Source organism: Calidris pugnax, unplaced genomic scaffold (assembly GCF_001431845.1).
Source record: "Calidris pugnax isolate Ruff unplaced genomic scaffold, ASM143184v1 scaffold211, whole genome shotgun sequence".
Classification (NCBI taxonomy): domain Eukaryota; kingdom Metazoa; phylum Chordata; class Aves; order Charadriiformes; family Scolopacidae; genus Calidris; species Calidris pugnax.
In genome coordinates this window covers 7,759,243-7,780,568 of record NW_015091083.1, presented here as the reverse complement: position 1 = coordinate 7,780,568, position 21,326 = coordinate 7,759,243, and the positions used below count along the sequence as shown (strand labels likewise).

Below are 21,326 nucleotides of genomic sequence, written 5' to 3'. Positions count from 1 at the left end.
TTTTAATTCATTTTGGATATTCCAAACAACTGTTGAAAAACTGAATTTGATACATCAAAATGGTTAAATATTTGACTCTTTCTAAAAACAATCACACATCAATACTTTTTTCCCACACCTCCTTAAACAGTCTACAGATGAAAGGGACATTAATATTCAAAAATATGTAATAATAGCAAGACAAACTTACTGGTTCTGTAAGCGTGCTGTCCTTTTCTAAAAATTGAACTACACAGTACGCCAGCTACAGTAAAAGAAAAACATTTTTGTTAATGCTCACTGTGAAACTGAACACACTTTGAAATCACTACCATAAATAGAGAACACTACTGAATTAAAATAAAAACACATCAGTTTTTCTATCATTTTACAAAAACTACTTGGCAGACAATTTAAACAACAAAATGGTAAACATTCTTAACTAAGTGTTCCCAGCCTTCCCAAGTCCATCCTCACCTTTTTCTGGATTACAATATAGACAAATACATAATTTGGTGCTTTCTTTTTAGACCTTGTACTTTGCATTTCAGCCCACTAAATCTTTTCAAACCCAGAATTCAAAAATCACAGTCTTCTCCTCTAAAGTGCCTTCCACTCGCTAACACTTTGGTGTGCCATGCCAATTTAATAAGTATTTTCTATTTCATAACCTAAGTTAGTTAAAAATGCATTGAACAGTTATAAATCTTACGATTTTCTGTACATGAGAACTAATGACAACTATGTCTATCAATGTAAAACTGATGCAAACCGAGGCTGAATTACAGTATTTACCAGTTCCAACTCTGAGAATGTCTCTGTGCCTAAATGGCCAATAGTCCCAAACCAACCAGGGGGATCACTGCATACAGTGCATCCCTATCTCACTGTCTTCTTTTTACTGCTAGTAATGAGGAATGCAAATCACCTGAAGGTTTTGGAGAATTAAGGGGAATAGATAAAGATCAAACAATCTCAGGGAGACAGAAGAAAAGATGATCACAGATGCCTGCACTACCTGAGATTTTAAGAAAGCTCTGATTGGCCACACCTCAACAGGTTACATTCACAGCATTAGAAAAAAAAGAAAAAAATATCTTTTTAAATGGGACCCACTCCAGGCTATTTCAACATGAACTGATGTGAGCCCCAGTAGGCAAGATCCAAAGCAAATGCTTATAAGCACCTCTAATTGCTAGAGAATTGTAATTCTACAAATGGTGTTCTTGAAAATACATGTTGTTAGTAATTTTATTTGATGCAATGGTACTTAAAACTTGGAGTACTTGAACTTAACATAGAAAATGTTGAACTTTCAAATTAAAAAACCAAAGCTCTCTAACAACATCTCACAGAGAAAATGTTTGCGTATCACAATAATACTGTGTGTGCTTTAACATCGTATGATTTCCCACTTCTCTAGGAATTCTGAATGGAACTAAACTCAGCACAGAAAAGATACAGCTGGTTTAAAATCATGATACAACTCAGATACCCCCTTTTTTTCCCTTGTACTTCTAAAAAGATCTATTGAATTAAATAATGATGTCCTAGTAACTGCCAAGTTCCTTTCAAAACATCAACAGTTGTAAGAAACTCAATTCAGCTGAAATTTTCCACGTAGTTTAGAAAATACTGTTTATAGATGACATTCATTAAAACCTTACTTTTCCACAATTTTTATATGTCTAAAGATTACAGACAAGAACAACGTAAGTAAAAAATTCTGTGTGTGGATAAATACCAAGAACTCTCATATTAACCAAGTATTTAATGCATTTAATCTATAAAGACTACAGTGCTTTTAAAAAAAGGTATTTATTTATACACACACATATATATAGTTTCAATTTATTTTTTTTTTTCTGAACAAGTGAAGCATTATGGGTACATATATTAAATAATATACCCAAAGCCAGTTAGCAGGGAGGTGTTGGAGCTTAGAATAGAATCCACATCAGAATGACTAGAGTCTCCCGACCTCTCCAGGCAAACTTACTTTAACACTAATACAAAAAACACTGAACAAACCTTACCTGTGGATGATAGACACTGAGTGATTTCACTTTGTGCAACGGTAACAAAACCTTCAATAGGAATATTTTGTGCTCTTCTTTTAATGGTAAGGCAAATCCATTAATTATGCTGCCAGGGAAAGATATTGAAAACTAAAGATTAGTAATTATACAAAATCTGCACTACTGTACAGGATATACAAAAATCCTCGATTTCAGTGCATTATTTTTTTTTGCCATCTCCTAGAGAACATGATGCAACTGAAAAATTTACAAATTAAGCATGCACCAGAAAGTATTCAATTTTTGATCCAGTTCTCTAAAGATTACAAATTAACAGAATAGTCAAATCATGCTCTGCCCACCCCTTTCCCAAGTCCACAGGCCCTACCTGCTCTTACTGACCTGCTATTTTTCTGTTGCAAAGATATGGAAACATGATAATGTAAACCTGACGATGCTCTTAAAGTGTATTAATGTATAAAAACCCAAAAAACTTGCACAGGGGTTAGAGAAATCAGTTGATAAAAAGCCCGTTAGCTTAATCGATCCATAACACACTGATGAGGTTATCAGCCTTAAGTTGTAAAATTTTAGTTTCAAGGGCTTTCAGATGCATCACAGAAGTTTGCAAAATAATGTGATTAACAAATGGTTTCTGAAGTCTCATAACCTGTGCTTCATTTATCCACTATGCATTTAGTGATGTTATAAGAATTTGTGAATAAATTTCAACTCATTACATGCTATTTGTAGTTGCTATACAATTAATATTAATTACAAGGATCCTAAATTAAGAATAAGACTTTAAAAAATGAGATTTAAAAAATTGTCACATCCCAAAATGTTGCCACAAGGTTCAAGTTTTTGCTGTGTTTCTGCAATCTTACACAAAACTTCTCTTTTTTACAGCTTTGACACATGATATGAAGCTACTTCCATAGAATCATAGAACACCAGGTTGGAAGGTATTCTCCTCAAGGATCATCTGGTCCAACCTTTCTTGGCAAAAGCATGGTCTAGACAAGATGGCCCAGCAGCCTATCCATTGCTGAATCTGAAGTGTTCAATAATGGGGAATCTACCACTTCCCTGGGAAGGTTATTCCAACAGCTGATTGTTCTCATTGGAAAAAATTTTCCTCTTGTGTCCAATCGGAATCTCCCCAGGAGTAACTTGTACCTGTTACCCCATATCTTTTCCATATGACTCCTTGTAAAAAGGGAGTCTCCATCTTCTTTGCAGCCACCCTTTCAATACTGGAACATGTTGATAAGATCTCCCCTAAGCCTTGTTTTCTCAAGGCTGAACAAAGCCAGTTCTCTCAGCCTTTCTTCATGTGGCAGGCTTCCCAGGCCTTGGATCATCTTGGTGGCCCTTCTCTGGAGCCTCTCCCGCCTGTCCACATCTTTACTGTATATAGGGAACTAAAACTGAACACAGTATTCCAGGTGTGGCCTGACAAGTGCTAAGTAGAGTTGAAAATTTTAATCTTGTTAATTTTGATCTTGTTTCAAAGTAATCTGCAATCCCCAATTTGATTTTTAAAGTCTAGTCTGAAGACCAAGCGAGTTTAAACAAAACCTACAACTTACCTTCCCAGTATTTCCAGTAATTCTGCTATGCCATTGTGATGTTCTGTTTCATAAATAAACCTAAAGAAATGAAAAGTTTTACTCAGCTACTGCTGAAGAGAGATACAAATCTAACACCAAGATCTCCATCTAACATTACAGTTAGCCTTGATCTCCCAGGTTCCAGTCCCTCAGTAAAAAGAAAACAGAAATACATAGTGGAAAAGGAACTTTGTGGGAACATAAATCAATAGCACATCAAGCTGCTCTCAACGTTCACACACTTGCTCTTTTCTCCCACATTTAACAAAACAGCACAGACTGGAGCTTTTTCCAATACTCATATTCTATGCCATTTTAATAATGCAAAACCCAACACAGCAAACAATGCTTTAAATATTAAAATAACACAAGAGCATCTGGCATAATCAAATGCCATGACTCAACCTTCTATAGCGCCTGCAAGCAGAAGGTGTTCAAACAGCTCCTACTTACGGATCTAAAAAGCTGTTTGGCATTACAGACCTTTGTGCATACAAAAGGGTCTGTAATAAACAGAGGAAGTCAAATTTTTCTGAATTTTCTTTTGTTAAAGCACTGTAATTTACTAGGCAATCACCTCTCCATCCTTCTTCCCAATTGCTTGAGTGTAAATTTATCAAGAAAGTTCTACGCAGAACTTCAGGTATTTTGCAAATAGTTACAAAAAATTATGCTTATAAGAAAATAATTTCACTTGTTAGAAAATATTTTTCTATTTGAAAACTATTCATAGATTGACGTACTAAGATTACTTTTAATCCACAATATTTAATGTGACTGTTTTTTCTCCTCAAAGACCCTTTCCATATAATTCACAGCAACAATTCCAAGAAAAACTGAAGACAATGATACGAAAAGCTTTGGACTTAATTAACAGGGACATAAAGGTTTAATAATTAAATACATAATTTTTTATATTAGGAAAAAATAAGATTAGCGCACTATCAGGAAAGAACTAATGCAATTCTTGTCAGTGAATAAAAAACAAATAAAACCCATACACTTCTTAGGTAAGCACAGTAACAAACTGACAACTTGCAGGAAAAAGTATAAGAAAAGGAAATATTTGGAAAAATTCTACACATACTTTAAGAGCTTACCATGCACAATCCACTAATTCAAGACAGAAGTTGTAACAACTTTCCTCTCTGGTGCTCGCATCCAGGAACACTAGTTCACATTTGGATGCAAAATGATTCAACTCCTAGCTCCTAAATATTATACAACTAAGTGAGGTTTGCTGTTTTACTTTTTTCCCCTACAACTTGGTAGAGAAAGGTATTCTCTACAGTGCAAACTATATGATCTCCATATACATTTCAGATTGAAAATGTATTTTTATACAAGCTATTACAAAGTTGATCTAATGACCAGAACATTTCATAGTCCTTCCTTGCACCAGGACTACGTGTTTCAAGACTTTGCTTCCCTTATCCCTGAAAGTAAAGTGCACAAAGTAGCAAATAAAAACACTGTTCAGAAGTGCATTATATTTTACCAAATTATGCATTTTGGAATTAATTTAATAAAATCTATACGTGGGGGGAAAATGTACATCTTTCTTTGAAAGATACACCTGAACTTTTTCCTTAGAACATACTGGTTCCTGATGGGTTCGGTCAAGACCAGTTGTTTGCAAGACAGTAAAAGCTTAATAATTATTTTAAAGTAGCCCCTCTGTATCTCTTGTAAAGGCTCACTTGTTATCACAGACAGGGGAGATAAGCTCCCTCTACAGCTGGTACTGCTGGGTGCCATTCAGGAGATGGCACCGAGTGGTGGCAGCTTTTTCCTATTTTTTTAAAGGGGTAGCATCACACATTCATTTTGGGAGTGGTAGAGAGGGGAAGCATGAGGGAAGGAGTATAACACTGATACACAACATAATTATTTGTACAAGAGAGAAGCAAACCAAAACTAGAAGACTAAAAGGGAGGCACAATAACCTTGCATTCACACTTGACATGGCAGTAAAAACACACTTGTAACGACCTTTGGTAATACAGTGCATTAATATTTCATCTTTACTTTTTTTTTATTGAGGATAATAATACAGTTCATTCTATAGTGATTAAAAAAATTTTTCATGAGCACTAAATGGTGTATCTCAGTTGTGAGGAAGCAGTGTCTTGGAGTATTTTTGGTTGTGGACCTGATCACATGCAACATAATAGAAATATATTGACATACCTATAAAATATATTATTAATTTGTTTCCGGATGTAAGCTCTTAGGCCTAAGAATTTCCCATATATTCTGTGAAGAGTTGTTTTAAGAAAATCTCTTTCACGAGGATCTTCACTGTCAAAAAGCTCTAAAAGCTGCAAAGAGGGAAAAGAAAATATGTGCTTTACTCGAATCTAATGCATTATAAAAATAATTTAGAGATTAAAGTTCAATTTTTTTTTTACCTCACCTGTAATACAAACTTCTGATCAATATATTTCTTAGCTATATTAGGTTGAAAATCTGGAGATTCTAAAAACCTTAAGAAAAATTCATAAACAAGCTGAAAAAAAAAAAACAACAAAAAATAGTATTAGTCTTTTAAACAAGGAACCATTTTATAAGCAGCACATTACCAAAATTACTAATTAGTTGCTGAGAACTGCATTATGTTTTTATTTCTATTTATCTCTATACCACACAGTAAAAGCTTTGCCTTTGCTCCCCTGACAAAGTACAAGAACTTAAGGTTCTTCAAACTGCATTGAAATTCTGCTGAGCTCCATCAATAGATTTTACTCAAATGACATACAGTAATCTAAAATTCATCATGCCCAGGAGTACGTGTTTTGAAAATTCTCTGTTCTCCTCTGTTTGTCACAGTATCTTTGAAAGCTGAAGCTGTGTCAGAGTCAGATCAAAGCACTCATAGTGACAAACGGAAGCTCATTTAAAATCACAGCAGTCACATCTGTACCACAAGAAACAACAAACCTTTAACCTATAATATACTAACTGAATTTTTTTAAAAATATTATCTGTTTAAATTAAAGAAATATATTTTAAATATTGCAGAGAAATTGACTTGAGACAATCACATAACCTAAACAAATTTAAGTCAATAAACAATGACTTTAAAGTCAAAATTCTGTTGAACTACGATGTCCTTGTCTTCATTAACTACCTGTAGATGAGGCCATGCAGCTTCTAAGGTTGGTTCATCTTCCTCTGGATCAAATTCTGCCCCCGTTGGATTGGAAGATGGTGGTAATGTTCGAAACATATTAACTGCAAACTGAAATCACATGTGCCTTTAAGAACTTTGAAACAAGTGAATGATTAAACAAAGACTTCAAAGGTGGTTTTGACTGAGAATTACTTACATGAACTATTTTAGTATTTGTGAAAATACAAGCCATGTAATCCTGTAGTTTAAACAATGAGGTACATTCATTCTTCTTTAAAGATTTCTAACTTTTCCATGCAGTATTCTTTAAAGCACAAACCTACTGTCAGGATGTGTTGTATGAGGATATTGCTCTGATCTCTTTACACACACACACACGCATTTTAAAAGCTTATGCAAATGTATATAAAATGTTTACACAAATATTTTTTATATATACACTTTACAAGGCCTTGCAACAACCTGCAAAAATGGAAGTCAGAGGCAGAGATGCAAAAAAAAGATTATCCGCAACTGTTCTTCTCTATAAAAAAATTACCCCTTTCATTCCACACCGTGCGCCAACACACATGGAAACACTTCAAAACCAAATTCCTCCCTCTCCCTCTTAGTGGTATTTCTCTTCAACCACGTCCATCTACCTGCCATCAGGGGGCACTGGGGGGAGAAATGCACATCCCAATCCTTTAATCTTTCTCTTCATCTCAGTTCTCAAAGCCCTGAAAACCATTTATCATCCTCATGGAAGTGGAGCAGACTACAAAGATGAAATGCTTTTCAAGTTGTTGATATATGCACAGATAAATTATTTTTGTGTTTCCAAGTGCTTGTCTAGACATACATTCATACTATGCATGAACCAGAGCAGCACTCTTCATAAAGCCCTTTAACATGAGTTTCAAAATCCCTAATAAAGACAAAAATGCCCATTCCCTGTCATGTGGACAGAAAACTTTTCTATGAGGTCCTGTTCTGGGCAAAACAACCTCATCACTAAACACATGGAGCTTGATTTTTTTTACAATAAAAATACATAATCAGAAATAACCACATTTATATCAATTTATACTGTGCATAGCATCACAAACACAAAATAAACCACATTTGGTTGGGTGAAAAAAAAAAGTCTTAATGATTTTTGGGATAAATTTAGCATGCATTCTCAACAGTAAGTAACCTTACCCAGAAAGGTGCAAAGATTCAAATATCTGGGTGCAGTATCCCAAATTCTCCACCTGTAATGACAGCTAGCAAAACCAGCTGGCTTCTTTGTGGATGAGAAAGGAACAACTAGCTACTGATCCAAATGGTTGCTCTCACACGCTGAGGAGTTAATGATTAAAACTTTACTGAGCAAGTTGGAAGGAACACGTTTCTGTGTGTGCCAGTAAGAAATCCTGTATCTGTATAGGCAAAACAGCAAGACACTAATTCCTCAATTCCACTTGTAATCCAGAGTATTAGGTAGGGTAGATGTTGGTAGGCAACAACCAAATTGCTGAGCAAGTAGAAAAATGTAATCTATTTAGCCACTTAATTGCACCCAATAGAGACGATCCTGTTCTCATTATCAAACCAGCACCAAGCAGTCTAAGCTTATTTAGTACAGAAAAAAAAAAATAATAAAATTGATCAATCTAAATTAGTATATGGTCCCAAACCCCCTCTACTACTTCAAAATGATCCTTTGAAACAAATGCCTCATCTTTCAGCAGCTTGAATACATTGCAGAAATGATGAGAAAACTGCCAAAATACACACCCAGCGAATACTGCCCTAGTCCTTCAAAACAATTGAGTATATTCTGCTCCATAAAAAAATTTTCTTCAAGTCTATTCCTTCTTACAACACTAAAGTTGAGTTCTGCTTTCAACTACATAGATCATTTTGAGCTTTCTAAAAATAGCAAGACAATTTAAGGTAAATTTTGGTATACATGCTCACAATGAGACTGGTGGCAGCATTGCATGGAGAGCTACATCCTGCACAAAACTGATTTATCAGATCAGCTGCAGGTGGCTGCATGGAGCTTCAGCATAAGGCATACACACACTCCTTATCCTAAATATGTACCACAAGTACTGGTAAGAGTTAAGCTATACATTGTTATTGATATTCTACTGCTGCAACAGATTGGAGGTGTCATTTTGCAAGTATTATGGGGAAAATGTGAGAAAACATTTCCTAAGTTTGGCAAAGTAAGAGACAACAGGGCAGAGAAGCTGATCTGTTCAGGGAAAAGAAAATTCTTTGCAAAAAGGTTACATCACCAGGAGCAGCAGCAACATTTACAGAGCCTTTTCAAGACAACCAATGGTTGGCTCAGCAAACATGCCAGTACAGGGCATCTCCAGGACCAGCTAGAAAAAGAAACACTCGTCCATTGGAACTTGCACTGAACGGAATGTCTTATTTGAGGATGCAAAATAGCATTTTATTTACTTCGAAAGGTTCCTACACTTTCAACAACGGTATAATACAGCTCAATTTAAGGAAAAAATCCTAAACCCTACAAGTTTGAGTTTGCTTACAATGTAGCTACCCAGTATGCAAGGTCTACTCCAATATCACATTTCAAATCTATTCTTTATGCCAAAAATTTCAGTCTTTATTACGTTGAAATTCCATCACAGACAATAATCACATGTGCCATACACACATTTTTATTCTTTTCTCAGGTTTTACTGAGGGGTTTTGGGGGCTTGTCTTTTTTTTTTTTTTTAAAAAGCGTGAAAGCTTTCTTGCTGATCATTTGAAGATTACTCAAAAGCTCTGACAGATTAAGCTGTCTCGGTATAAAGATGCTATTTTGCAGAGGAATGCATTCCACCCATCTTTGGTGGGACTCTAGGAAAAGCAACAGAATGCTTTGTTTCCCACTTCACGTTCTGACTTCTTCTCATTAACACCTCCATTCACAGTTTAAAATAATGCTGTGAATTACCTATTAAGTGGCAGGGCTAAAGAGCATATGTATGTGCTGTCCTGCCATCTCCCATCTGACAGATGGCAGAGCAGACAGTGGGAGGCAGTATCAAACCGCACCAGCTAAATCTGCAAGACTTACATCATATTCCCATGAAGGAAAAGTCATCTTGATGCTCTATTTTTCTTCAAAATATTCTTTCATTTCAGCAACTGAGATGTAGGTCTGGTATAGCCTAAGACTGGTATACCAGAGCAACTGCTATTTCAGAAAATTAAAAGTAAAGCTAAAATATCTTCACTTTCCCCTTTTTAAAAGCATAGACATCAAGCAGCTGACAACCTCCAACCACTGTTTAAAAAAATGCAGTGATAATTTACAATAATCAAAGGTCTTCCAAGAAAAAAAAACAACAACAACCAAAAAAAACCAGAAAGACTAGACCTGAAATTAAAAAACTGCTAAGGTTGTTAAGTAAATGGAAGAACAGTCAGTCGTTTCTAGATGAGAATGTCTCAGGCTCTCGCAGTAAAGAAGAAAGCTGGATCATGTAAGGTGTTAGGTATAATGTTTTATATTCTTTTATTTTTGAGAATATCAAATGGAAAGAGTTAAAACCCCAAACAGAATCATTTATTCCATGAGCAACGGAACCGATAATGCCTGACTTGATCTGTTTTGTGTTTTATATCCTTGACCAACAGAACACAAAACTGCTCAAATGAAGGTGCAGAATCTCCCTGTGAAGGCACAGATGTGAAACTCTTGCCTATTAAGTTACCAAAATTTAGGAAATTTTACCACAAATTAATATCAGTGAGACGTTTACCTTTCTGTCAAAAGGCTGATCTTTTTCCAAACTTCTGTGCCTTTTAACCAAACAGAAAAGTCAAGCTGCAAAGCCTAATTTCCTCTAGGGCCAATTTCCCACAGAAGTACTAAGTAAACATAGCATCACTTAAACACATCCCTTCCCCAGCTCCTCCCGCTCCCACAAGCCCCTCCAACTTTATGATATTTAAGTCTTTATGAAACCTGTGCCAAAACCCTCTCTGTGTCTTAGCGTTGACAATACTCAACTCCAAAAGACATAACTTAGGAAGATGGGAGAACAAAAAAGGAAAAGCAAAGAATCTTCATTTTTACCACTTCACAGATATGTTTGCTGTAATGGTAGTTATGCTGTTCTGCTGATTTTGTATAACATTTGAGAATATTTTCAAGCAAGTATCAGAGATACCATTACACATTTTCTCCTCCCTTCTGCTGAGCAGCCTGAATGAAGCCTGGCAACAACAGCTCTGAATGACGAGCTGTATAATCTCAAAGTCTGCACCTTCTACATTGATGTGAATAAAGCCATCCTAATAGCTCTAAAGCCACAAGTAGCACACTTCTAGTCACAGTGACATCTCTTACTCTAGACCAAAGACCAGAGTAAAAAAACAAAACTAAATCCCACACCTGCAAACCCCCAAAACAACAACAACAAAAAAATCAACCTCCTATGCATATAACTACGTAATTTAATTTTCATAATGCATTAAAAGCTGCAGTGAAAACCCTTTCAGTTGCTGAATTGAGATCTCTTCCTATGCATTCTGAATTCAAAAAAGCAATATTAACTTATGTGCTTCACAAAAGCTTTAATTCACCATCCCCGAGTACTTCTTCATCATCATCATCACTACGAAAATAATTCTGGGAGCTACAATAATAAGTAAGTCATATTCATACGTGCTTTTGACCTACTTGTTTCTCAGAAACTACACGCCTGGACCTTCACATCCAGTACTGCCCTAACCTCCTCTCAGCTCTCCTCAGTGCCCTCTGCCTGATCAGCTGGGGACGTGAATATTCCTTTTGATGTTCACTTGCACAGTCCCTCTTAAAACAGACACAATTCAGATATTGCCCTTCCTTCCCTGAGGTGGAAAGTGGCGTTAATTTGGGTCTGCATTGTACTTAGCAAGCAATTCTCACAAAGTTCTACGAAACTAATATCCTAAGCATCTGTGCTTCTGCCAAACCAGCGTACAACAGAACTTTCTCATACAGCCCTGCTTTCTTCAAAAGCCAAGCTTAAAAAAAAGGATGTATTATTTTCTAAATAAGAATCTGTAACTGATCCTTTTGATCAAAAAACCTAAATTTATCACTTATAAGATTTATTCAGACATTTTACTATATATCTTGCAGTTTTGATTCGAGGCAAGTTCCTGCTCTGAGGCTAATCAATCCAACCTTACAATAGTATACCTGAGAAATGGAACTTGTTACACAAGCATTTAATAAAAGCATTTCCTTTACCATCACATCTTTGCTTAGAAATGTAAAAAGAATTTGAAGGACATGTCAGCTGGCTCTTTGAGGAAGAAAGGGAAGAAACTCTTACATCCACTCTAGGGAATAACATTAAATCCATTTCAGAAATTAATTTATCTCATATCTTTTGAAAAGGAGACTTATGCTTAACATTAAATAACTGAACTAAGTGACAAGATGAATATACAGCTTACAGACAAGACCTTACTACAAATTAGCCCAGGAAACTTGAAGCAAAAAAAGAAGGGTGCGAGTAGGGTGGATGGAAATGACATGAACACTAGAATTATGAAGAATAAAGAACCACCAGATGATATGGCAGATGCTTCTCTTATCAGAGAGAAAGAGGACTTGAGGCCACTGAAAAGGAAACATATTATTTTATTATTATTAAACAGGTAATTTGTGAAATTTATTGCCCTACGTGTTTAGCCTAAATAATGCATTAATAAAACCAAACAAAAATTAGACAGACACACACACACGTGTATATATGCATGTCTATCTATATGTATCCATACATAAATGAGTAACCTCCAGACTGAAGATGAAGAGAATAGCACAGTAAATTCCTAATTCTTGTGCCAACTACCAACTCCACAAACTTTCCAAACCAAGAAACACTCTCAAATCTGAGTATTTCTTGATCACTCTCATAACTTCTACTGAAAACACTATTCCTTATAAATACAGTTCAGTGGCAGTAGCAGCACACAACTTATCAAAGTCTCTTTGAAGAGTCTTAAAGTACACAAAGACATTATTTTTCATTAAAATCCACACAATCAACTCAAATCTACTGCTAGAACATAGCAAAAGTACACCTCAGTCAACACATACATGCCTAAAAGAAAGAAGCTGACAATACTACTGCAGGAGTAATAAAACTGTTTCAGAACAGATGACCAAAAGAAAGTTGTCCCATAAAAGCAGCCTAAAAAAATTTGCTATCTAAATTTAACCTCAAAATACTAGTCCAGATGCCTTCATTGACAGTGCCTATCACAGTGCTGTATCAGTCCCATGCAAGGGAACCCTGTATCCTTTAGAACCTTGCACATAAAAAGCATTTTAAATTCACTGAAAGAATTGCCTAACAGACGCCGTACGCTCCCAGCAATTAAGATACCAGCCAAATTCTGCACCAAGATTTATTAAAGTGACCGAAGTGCAGACTTTATTACCATTGGCTGCATTTGAAATTGAAGACAGTATATATTGTCCTCAGCCAATGTATTCTGGCCATAACAGTTCGATGGAGAAAGATAACACAGGCACATAAGGCAAAAGTTATGAAATTATGGGCAGTCAGGACTTGTTTTACGCAGAGCGAACACTAATGTCTGACAGATATTCAAGAACTCATCATGAACTCTGTTTTACATAAATGAACTCTCAGCAAGCTTATTTTCTTTCATAACTCCCCTTTCATCAGTGTCAAGTATTCCAAAACAAGCAATCAATTAGCAAAAACCAGAGATATAAATAAGCTATCAAGACATGGGAAAAGCCGTGATCCCACATCTCCTCATTAACCATCCTCAAGGCTTTGTGTACATGTTTGACATCTACACTTATATGTAATCCTTACATACTCAGAAGTTCTCATGAAAATAACTTCTGTATCAGTAAACACGTCTGATTTAGATAACAAGCAATCTTCAGAATAAGCAACATCTTTCATACTATAAATCCTTAGAATCTTTGAAGAAGCTTCAAAGTCTCTGATTTGTAGGAGGACCTCAAAACTTGGTTCAGTTCATATTTATGTTAAAGATGCACTGTTTTCTTAACCCCCTGAAAATTCACCCCAAGCTACAAAGTCTCACGAAAAACCATCACGTCACGCATGGGCAAGAGTTTCTTGTGGGCTTAGTGTTCAGCTATTTTAAAAGATACTTTCTGTTCTCAGTGTACTGAAGAAAACAGCTACAAGGACTGAGACCTCAACCCAACCGCTATTTTGGGCAACTGCTGTCTGGTCACCACAAAGGGAGCTGAAAGACACTCAGAGTTTTTCACAGCCTCCTCCTCTGGAGTGGATTTAAGCTCAACAGACAAATAAACTAGGTCTATCTGGCTGGGATTTGGATAGTGAACAGGTAGAAAGAACGCAGGTCTGAGAGGTTCACGTAGCTCATTCCAGCAGAACCCTCGTGTGCCATCCTCATGTGGGTACTAAATAAGGTCCAACTCTCATTGTCACCTCTGAATACAGAAAAAAACCAAATCGCTGGTATACTGAATAGGATTACATAAGATTAAGTGTCAACCTTACATCTTAATTCTAATCCTCTCAAAGTGTCAACCTTACATCTTAATTCTAATCCTCTAATTTTTTTTTTTTCCAAATTTTCAGGTTTGCAATTTGCATGCTATTTTAACAGCTAAATGTATTTAACTTTCTTCCCTATTTTCATACCTAGTCAAAAAAGAATAAAGTATTTGTAGGAAAAAAAAAGGCAACCCTGTTTGTTTTTTTAAAATACTAGATTTCATTTTTACCAACTTAAACCATAATTTATTTCTGTTTCATGTATATGTCTAGTTTCTACCTTACAAAGAAGAGAATCAACACTGGCAACAGGATTTAAAAGCACTGTTATATTACCATTTTGGAGAAGTGCAAACATAGTTACTCTTTTTTAAAGATTTCGGTAAGATTTAATAAGTTGATACAGCTGAAGAAGCAACTGTGATTTAAAAAATATTCAAAATAGTTCCCGTCGTTAATAGACTTACCATATGTACTACTTCAGGGTAAATAGGTTCTGTAATCACATTGCGATTGTGTGTGATGTATTCTACCATTTCACTTAAAGCTGCTCGTTTTACTTCCTTCCACTTTAGGTCACTTAGTGGATCAGAAACAAAGTCAAAAAGTACACAACATTGTCGTAACTTCTGGATAAAAAGCTTTTCTTGATCAGCAGGAGGAACATCTGAAAAGTGAAAATAATTGGTTATAAATTATATTGTAGTGGATTTTATTCTTTTCCCCATTTGATTTCCCAAGATAGAGACACAGAAATGTTTAAGATCATAAGCAAATCTTTCCAAATCTTCAAACAACTTTCAGGAATATAATGGTCCAGAGTATGAACCCCAGTAAAATACACTGTATATGACAAGATGAATTAACAGAGTTGCAACAGTGATGCATACTTGCCTTTGCCAGAAATAGGTACTGCATGGAAAAATACATAAGTCTCAAGGAATTCCCCAAACAGCTCAGTTGGTGTACAAAAATATTATGCCACATTTGTAGAAATACACTGTTTTTAATATTAGAGATAAATGTGTGGATCTTCAGCTTCAGCGTTAGATTTAAGCCAGAGCCACTTTTTAAACCCGGGAGCCTCACAAAATCCATTTTTATATCAAGAGCCTCCTACAACACAACTGCAGTAACCACATTTAGGCACAGAACAAATATTCAAGGTTTTTTTTTAAACTTCATTAACACAAGAAATATTTAAAGAAACTTGAGCAACGTACTGAGGATCTTCAACTATTTGGTCTATTTGCAACGCTATTTTGAAATTTCATTTCACGTGTAGGAGTGTTAGATTTGCATTATCAATATAAGCATTTGCAGGAGTCCATTTGGTTAACTGTGGCCAGCACTGCAAAATTAGACACTGGCTTTTTAGAAAAGACTATTGCTAATTACCAAGATGAATACAAAATACGGAAAAAAAACCCCAAAAGCCAAACAGTAAATTTTACAATAAATTTAGTAAATACCCTATTTGATATTTACTCATTGTTTAATCGTCACTCAGATGCAGGTGATAAGAAAGTATTTTGAATTCTGTCTTCTGTGATACCTATTAAAAATATTTCACAGGCTTCAGATATCCTGAGACCAGACTCCCTCATCTTCAGTAACAAATAAAAAACCCCCAAAACCCAAAACAAAACCAGTATTTGTACTCTTTTGGTAACACTCTATGATCCACTGTCTGTATAACTGTTACACACTTAACCTTTTGAGACAAAGGTTGCCTTGCCTTACACAGTCTTTGTGCAGTGGTATTTCTATTGTTTGACAAGGATACCTAGGTTATCAACAAAATTTAAAGTTTTACCTCCCAATTTTCACTTCCTGTGCTTTACACCTTAATTGTCCCTGCTGAGTCCTCACAATTAAATATTTAGCGCTTGCATGTAAAGTGAAATTAGATTGCATAGTCCAAACTTCACACACAGAAGCAATAAGCAAGTAAAGCCAGCACTAGCTTTGCCATCAGTATTTTCCAAAATAATGAATCTTCAAAAAAAATTTAAAAAATATGCTCACATCGACATAAACCCACTAATTATATTTTGTAACTAAAGTAAACCTTAATCACGAGGTCAAAATACAGGTGTAGAAGTTTAAGTTTAGGTTACTGTTACAAAAAAACTAACACCAGACTGCTGTTTATAAATATTCACGTTGACAAATTAAAACACCTCATATGGCTAACATTTCAGTTCTAAAACCCAAGTTATGCCTTTTAAATTCTAGAGAGCACAAAATTCTGCACGTGCTTTATTTTTCGCTTCAGTAATCCCATGAGCAGTTAGGATGACTAATACACAAGAAATTACAGATCATTATACACAGCAAAACCTTTCAGGAGCAGGACCTTAACTTTCAGTACTTAGGAAATACTAAAGTAACTGGACAGAGGTAAAGAGAGTAACACCATACTTTGACAGCAGCAAAAATTCATGTCCAATTAAAACTGCCACATAACTACAGCACTCATCTTAAGACAAGAAACATGAACACACCATAGGGAACCTGTGTAAATTAACACCATAATACATTGTGTTTCTGCAGAAGGACTTATTGTGAGATTTGAACTGCTAAGACATTATTAGCATATTAAAAAAACAAAGTAGGACTGCCTTTGTAAACATTTCTGCAGTTTGCTCCCACTTTGTCCAGTTGATGACTTCTCTTTTTCCTTAGAGTATCATAAAATGCTAGAATTTTCTTCAACTCAAGTAGCAAGAGCTACCCTCAGAGTATTTCAAGCAGTACTACTGAACATAAGCACACAGAAACCAACACATGAACCTACAGTCTAATAAACTGAATTTCTGACAGCTATCTACAGTCCACTTGATTAGTTAAATACAATGAGCTGCTCTCCTCTAAGTGCCTGACAAACTTCTTAAGATAACAAAAGCAGGAGTAATTCCTCCCTCACCAAGAGAGGTACTTTCAAAAGTACTTCTGTTATAATAAACTTAGAGGACATAGTTGGTTTTTAAAAGCTGGCAATTTTGTTTTTATAAAGTTATGTACACCAAATTGCTCTGAAGATCAATTCCAGAAAAAAAACCCGTAAAGTAACGGCCCTGAAGATCATACAAAATAAAAATGTAGCGTACATGAAACCATAACCAGCCACAGACTTCAGTGTCACCAACCCACCTAGGACAGGGAAGACTTAAAGAACTAGAAAGAAGGTGCACAGAGACAGGTATCCCTAAATAGAGCAACAACTTTCTGGTAAATAAACCAAATTCCTGTCCAGTGCTGTGAATAAAATGAAGGTTCTTTAAGACACACAAATTTTGTATCTGAATACACAGGCTTTTGTCTATTTGGATTAAAAACTATAGCAATGAATCATTTTCTCCCAGAAAAGAGTATTTAATCAAGTAGTTTGCATATTGAAAGCCAGCCAAATTTATGACCTGGATGTAGAAAGTCTCAGATGTACAAAGTGGTTGGAGTGGATACCTTTTCCCAATTAACTGTAAAATGGAAAGTAGCTCAACCTGAAGTGTAACAATACAATTTCACTTAGGGATACTGTGCTATGACTGTATACTCCACTACATCCAGTGCCTAAATAGAGACTATAATCATAGGAGCGGTGGACATAGAGTGATTTACAGTACACTAACCTGAAAGGAGAGGAAGCATTAAAGCTGTAATTACTACTAATCTTGGAAGTTAAAGACTGACAACTAAGAGGGTCAAGAAACACCCTCACAAGGCACGCCACCTCCAGTGCTGTTTATTTTGAAGTGGCTTAACTATATTAAGTACCTTAGTCACCCTTGTTATTCTAGCAGAGAAGCATGTTCTTTGTACACACTGAGAACCTCACGTATTTCTAAGAAACTGTGTTTTGTTTGGGTTTCTTTCCCCCTCTAGGAATGTTCATCCATAGCTTTCAAGTGTCCAGTCCTCAAATCAAGATCATCCCTACTTCAAAGTTTTGGAAGGATGGTTTCAGTGTGACAGAAAACAGAAGGTGGCTAAGAAGCTGACTCAAGCAGGCTGTAATTTCTGTGCAGAGAATGTAAAGCTGTAAAGCAACTCTGAGACCCCCCGAGAAGTCACTCAGCCACATGCCAGGGACTACCTGGTTATGTTCTTTCAGTTACTGCACGGTGACTTCTACATCACATTCCACTTCATTTAAGAGATAATCCCTGATTTTCCAATTCCCCAAGTAGTTAACTGACATATTTGAAGACAGTGCAATTAGGTAAAAGTTTCCGTAACTGAGCAACTCTAGTGCTCTGCTCCCCAACCACCATGGGAAGGCCATGGTTACTCAGCAGTTACTCTTTACAATTATTCCAACCCTGACATTTGGAGCTATTCATGGAGCAATGCTTTTAAGAAAACAAACAAACCAACCAAACACAATCCCCTCCCCAATCAAATTAAATCAAACCAAAGCAAAACAAACACACACCCCCATTTGCTAGCCTCTATTTACGTCACTTTCACAGAATTTGTTTCTAAACAGTAGCACTAGTGTAATCTTAAGACTCTATTCAATCCAAACACGTACCCCTATCAATAATCGTACTTATTATTTGTCAGTAATCAGTTTTTCAGAATCACAAAGCATCAGTCTTACATTTGGAATGGATGTCCAGGAATTTCTGACACAGATTTACACAAATATTATAATGGTGTATCTTACACCTAAATATGCATTTTTTATCCTACTGCCCTTTTTATAAGATAGAAAAATACACTAGAAAAAGTATCAAAAGAAGGTAGGTACTATGATAACAAGTCTCTGGGCCTGAGGGATCAGCTTTTTGTCTTGTTCAGGTTTTTCAGGGTTTCTTTCCTTCCAATCTCAGGATAACTGTTAGATAAACTTACACAAACGACTTACCGAAACACAAGGTCCACCCCTTCTATCTTAAAGATATTGATACAGTAGTAGCTATTCAGTTTAAGATCATCAACATCATCTTGGACTGTGGTCTTGCCACATCAACTTGCTGATGAGTATAAAATATGTTTCTTTGCACTGTATAATTGATACCAGCTGTGCTTTTATTAGCAGACTAACTATACCACTATCTCACTTTCTGAAAGGCAGCACTTTCACTCCATGTGTCACTTTGAAACAGCCAGGGAAAGCCCCAGGTACTCAGCTACTGGCTGTCTTCGCCGAACACAGATAATTGGTTCTAAAAGCTAAAATTTGAAGAGTCTACTTCGTATGAAAACCAATCCCTTGGAAGCTTCAGGTACGTCTTCAACTGTTCTTACTGCGAGGTAACGGTAAATGAGCTCACTGCAAATGAACTGCTGATGCTGGTAACTGTCCTCCCTCCATCCTCGCTTGCTTCTCAGCCAGGATGTGGCATTATTCTCTACCCAGGAGGTACCAACAGACCACAGCCCCTTGAGAAACTGTTGGGTTTTTTTGTTTTTTTAAGGTATAGCACAGATAAAGAACTAAACACAGTTCTATTCTAAGAAATGAAGATTTTTTCCTGTCTTCATATTAAAATGAATTTTGCCTGGTTTAAGAAAATTAGAAAAAAAAATCCCTTAGAAATAAACCAGAAAACACTGAAGTTCAGTTTTTAAGTGCCTGAACATATGTTCAATACCGTATGACACATTAATATTTTTGCATTGTAGGACTGTAGAGAACTTAACTGTTCTCCGGTTAACATTTTTTATGCTCCTTCAAATGTAAAAATTAGATGTTTAGTTTTATATTATAATGGTGTCATCACTGGGTATTGGTGATTGATCCACCCCCTATCTTTTTCACAGAAGCCCATTTTTCCATGCCAACAGTGTAATTTAATAGTTGCTGAATGGAGGACAAAAGGCAAGGCAGGGTAAGTAGGTGATCAGAGATGTCACACAAAACAGCTGTTTTCTAGTACAAACTGGAACTGAAATAAAGCTAGAAGTGTAAAGTTTTTAGGTTATATCTTGACAGGAATAACAGTTGATACAATTTGTACCACAAAACACAAATTTGTGGTCAGTAAAACTCATTACGTTACATCATTTTGAAAGCAGAAAACAGCAGACATGGTTGATAATTTACAGAAAATACATACAAAAGATAAAATTCATCTCAGCTGTGTGAGCACTTTCTTCCTCACATATAGAGGCTCAGCAAAGGTACCACTTTTGCTGGGCTGACAGCTCCCTATTTCATGAAAAGAAAAATAGCTCTTTTTTCTTTAAAACTATCAGATACCTACAGCTACCAACCAAACTATGTACATACATATCAGTAAAAAAATAAACAACCTCTCATTTAAAATAAGCAGCTAGATTTTTTTTTCATACAGAAACGTACTCAGAGGTCTAAGTCAAAGAATACAGAGACCACCGCCCAGAGGATAAGGAGCATGTGCAAAAACAAGGTCATAGAACAAAAGACTAACTGAAAATCACATGCTAAAAGTAACCACTTCCTTAAGACACTGGTGTGGAGCAGAAGTCCGAGCGTGTAAGGCGAATCCTGCTTGCAAGAAGATAATACATCTTATGAAACCTGTCTGCAAACCTATTGGAGGGCCAGGGGTTTTAATGATATGGAAAAAACTAGGATGCTACCTGGAACATATCAACAAGTATATTGGTAACCTGGTCCCTTCTGCTGATCAAAAGCAAGTAGTGTATTTCAAATTTGATGTCTATTGGAAAAGCAAGCAGCATTAAAGCTTTAGTGAAGCTTTGTAATTCACACTACATAGCTGTACTTCAAACAAGGGGAGTCCAGTATCTCACAATGTTTTCTTAAATATTTCAGTTGGCAGTACTGTCGCAGCATTTTTCCAAAGAATAAGCAGAATTAAATATCTTGAGTGAGAAAAATGGAAATTGCCAGACATAAAGGCAGAGGGACTGCAAAGAATAGGACAAAGGGCATAACCTGTCGAAACAGGGATTTACCAGAATTAGCACTTTTCCCAAAACTAGTGATCAAGTCCTTGAAAAGAGAAGAACATAAGACAATCACAGAAAACTAGAAAGAAGATTACAAAAGCTTGTCTAATATTTGATAAAATTCCATTTTAAATATTGACATTATTTTGAA

General features: G+C 35.9%; 1 protein-coding gene across 1 annotated transcript in view; it reads right to left on the bottom strand.

Moving 5' to 3' along the window:
• Positions 1-21,326, bottom strand: part of PPP2R5C (protein phosphatase 2 regulatory subunit B', gamma) — a 61,623-nt gene that overhangs the window by 12,810 nt on the left and 27,487 nt on the right. The window contains exons 3-9 of the mRNA XM_014957555.1: positions 14,737-14,936; positions 6,741-6,851; positions 6,027-6,119; positions 5,801-5,931; positions 3,590-3,649; positions 2,016-2,124; positions 191-244 (exon numbers count right to left, since the gene is read on the bottom strand). Coding sequence (XP_014813041.1) covers positions 191-244; positions 2,016-2,124; positions 3,590-3,649; positions 5,801-5,931; positions 6,027-6,119; positions 6,741-6,851; positions 14,737-14,936 — 758 coding nt within the window. The remainder of the gene's footprint in view (positions 1-190; positions 245-2,015; positions 2,125-3,589; positions 3,650-5,800; positions 5,932-6,026; positions 6,120-6,740; positions 6,852-14,736; positions 14,937-21,326) is intronic.